General features: G+C 37.0%; 1 protein-coding gene across 1 annotated transcript in view; it reads left to right on the forward strand.

Moving 5' to 3' along the window:
- The first annotated feature begins 547 nt into the window (after window positions 1-547).
- Window positions 548-1043, forward strand: part of LOC122326530 (nectin-1-like) — an 18441-nt gene continuing 17945 nt past the window's right edge. Inside the window, exon 1 of the mRNA XM_043221476.1 lies at window positions 548-917. Coding sequence (XP_043077411.1) covers window positions 560-917 — 358 coding nt within the window. The 5' untranslated portion in view covers window positions 548-559. The remainder of the gene's footprint in view (window positions 918-1043) is intronic.

Raw genomic sequence — 1043 nt, forward strand, 5'->3', positions numbered from 1 at the left:
TACTTAAGAAATGCTTATTTGATGCTTAAGATTACGAAAAATATATATTATTACATTAAATTATGCTGAAAGCATTTTTCTTAATAAAAACATTGCTGTGTCGAAAGCAGTGCTCCTTAATATTTTTGAGAAAACTGTGACATATTTTTGGATTCTAAAGATGTTTTTTCACAATGTAATTGTTAATATGAATCAAATCCTTCTGGTTGAGGACATTATTTCAAATCTAATTCAAGTTAAGAAATTTAATTTAAATTGATGTCTGAATATTGCCAGTAAATGTTTGTTTATCTTTACTTAAACCCTTTATGTATAAAGCATAATAAAGGTAGTTTAAATACATTAATTATGCCTTGTAATGCACATATAATGCATAGTAAATCTCATATTTGTAACCACAATTAAAATATTATAACACTTATAAATTCATCGTTACCATTCACCATTTTAAATATGGTTGTTGTTTGTTTTTGGTTTGACACTGGACATCTTTACAGTTCATCCACATTGCTGTGTGAAATAACTGCTAATCTTTTTATTTGTAGGTGTTCATGGTCAGATGGTCCAGATGGACAGCAGTAAGTCAGGATTTGTGGGCTCACAGGTAGAGCTACGCTGTCAGTTTGTCAACAGCAACCCACCTGTAAAAATCTCTCAGGTCACGTGGCAGAAGCTGGTCAACGGCACTAAGCAGAACGTCGCCATCGCCAATCCAGCCCTGGGGGTGTCCGTACTGAACCCCTTCAAAGAGCGTGTGCGCTTCAAGAACCCTGCCGTCCGCCAGCGCACGCCTTCCCTGGAGGACACCACCATCGTCTTCAACAAACTAAAACTGACAGATGAGTCCACCTACATCTGCGAGTACACAACCTTCCCAGCTGGCAACAGGGAGAACATGGTTAATCTCACTGTTTATGGTATGTAATGCTGCTGTTCTAATACCCAATGTAAAGCTGACCGTCAGTACCACGAACAATACAATTAAAAATGTGACTTCAGATGAGATTTAAGAGCTGAATAACTTCAATTTCAGTGGGCACGTA

Source organism: Puntigrus tetrazona, chromosome 21 (assembly GCF_018831695.1).
Source record: "Puntigrus tetrazona isolate hp1 chromosome 21, ASM1883169v1, whole genome shotgun sequence".
Taxonomy (NCBI): Eukaryota; Metazoa; Chordata; class Actinopteri; order Cypriniformes; family Cyprinidae; genus Puntigrus; species Puntigrus tetrazona.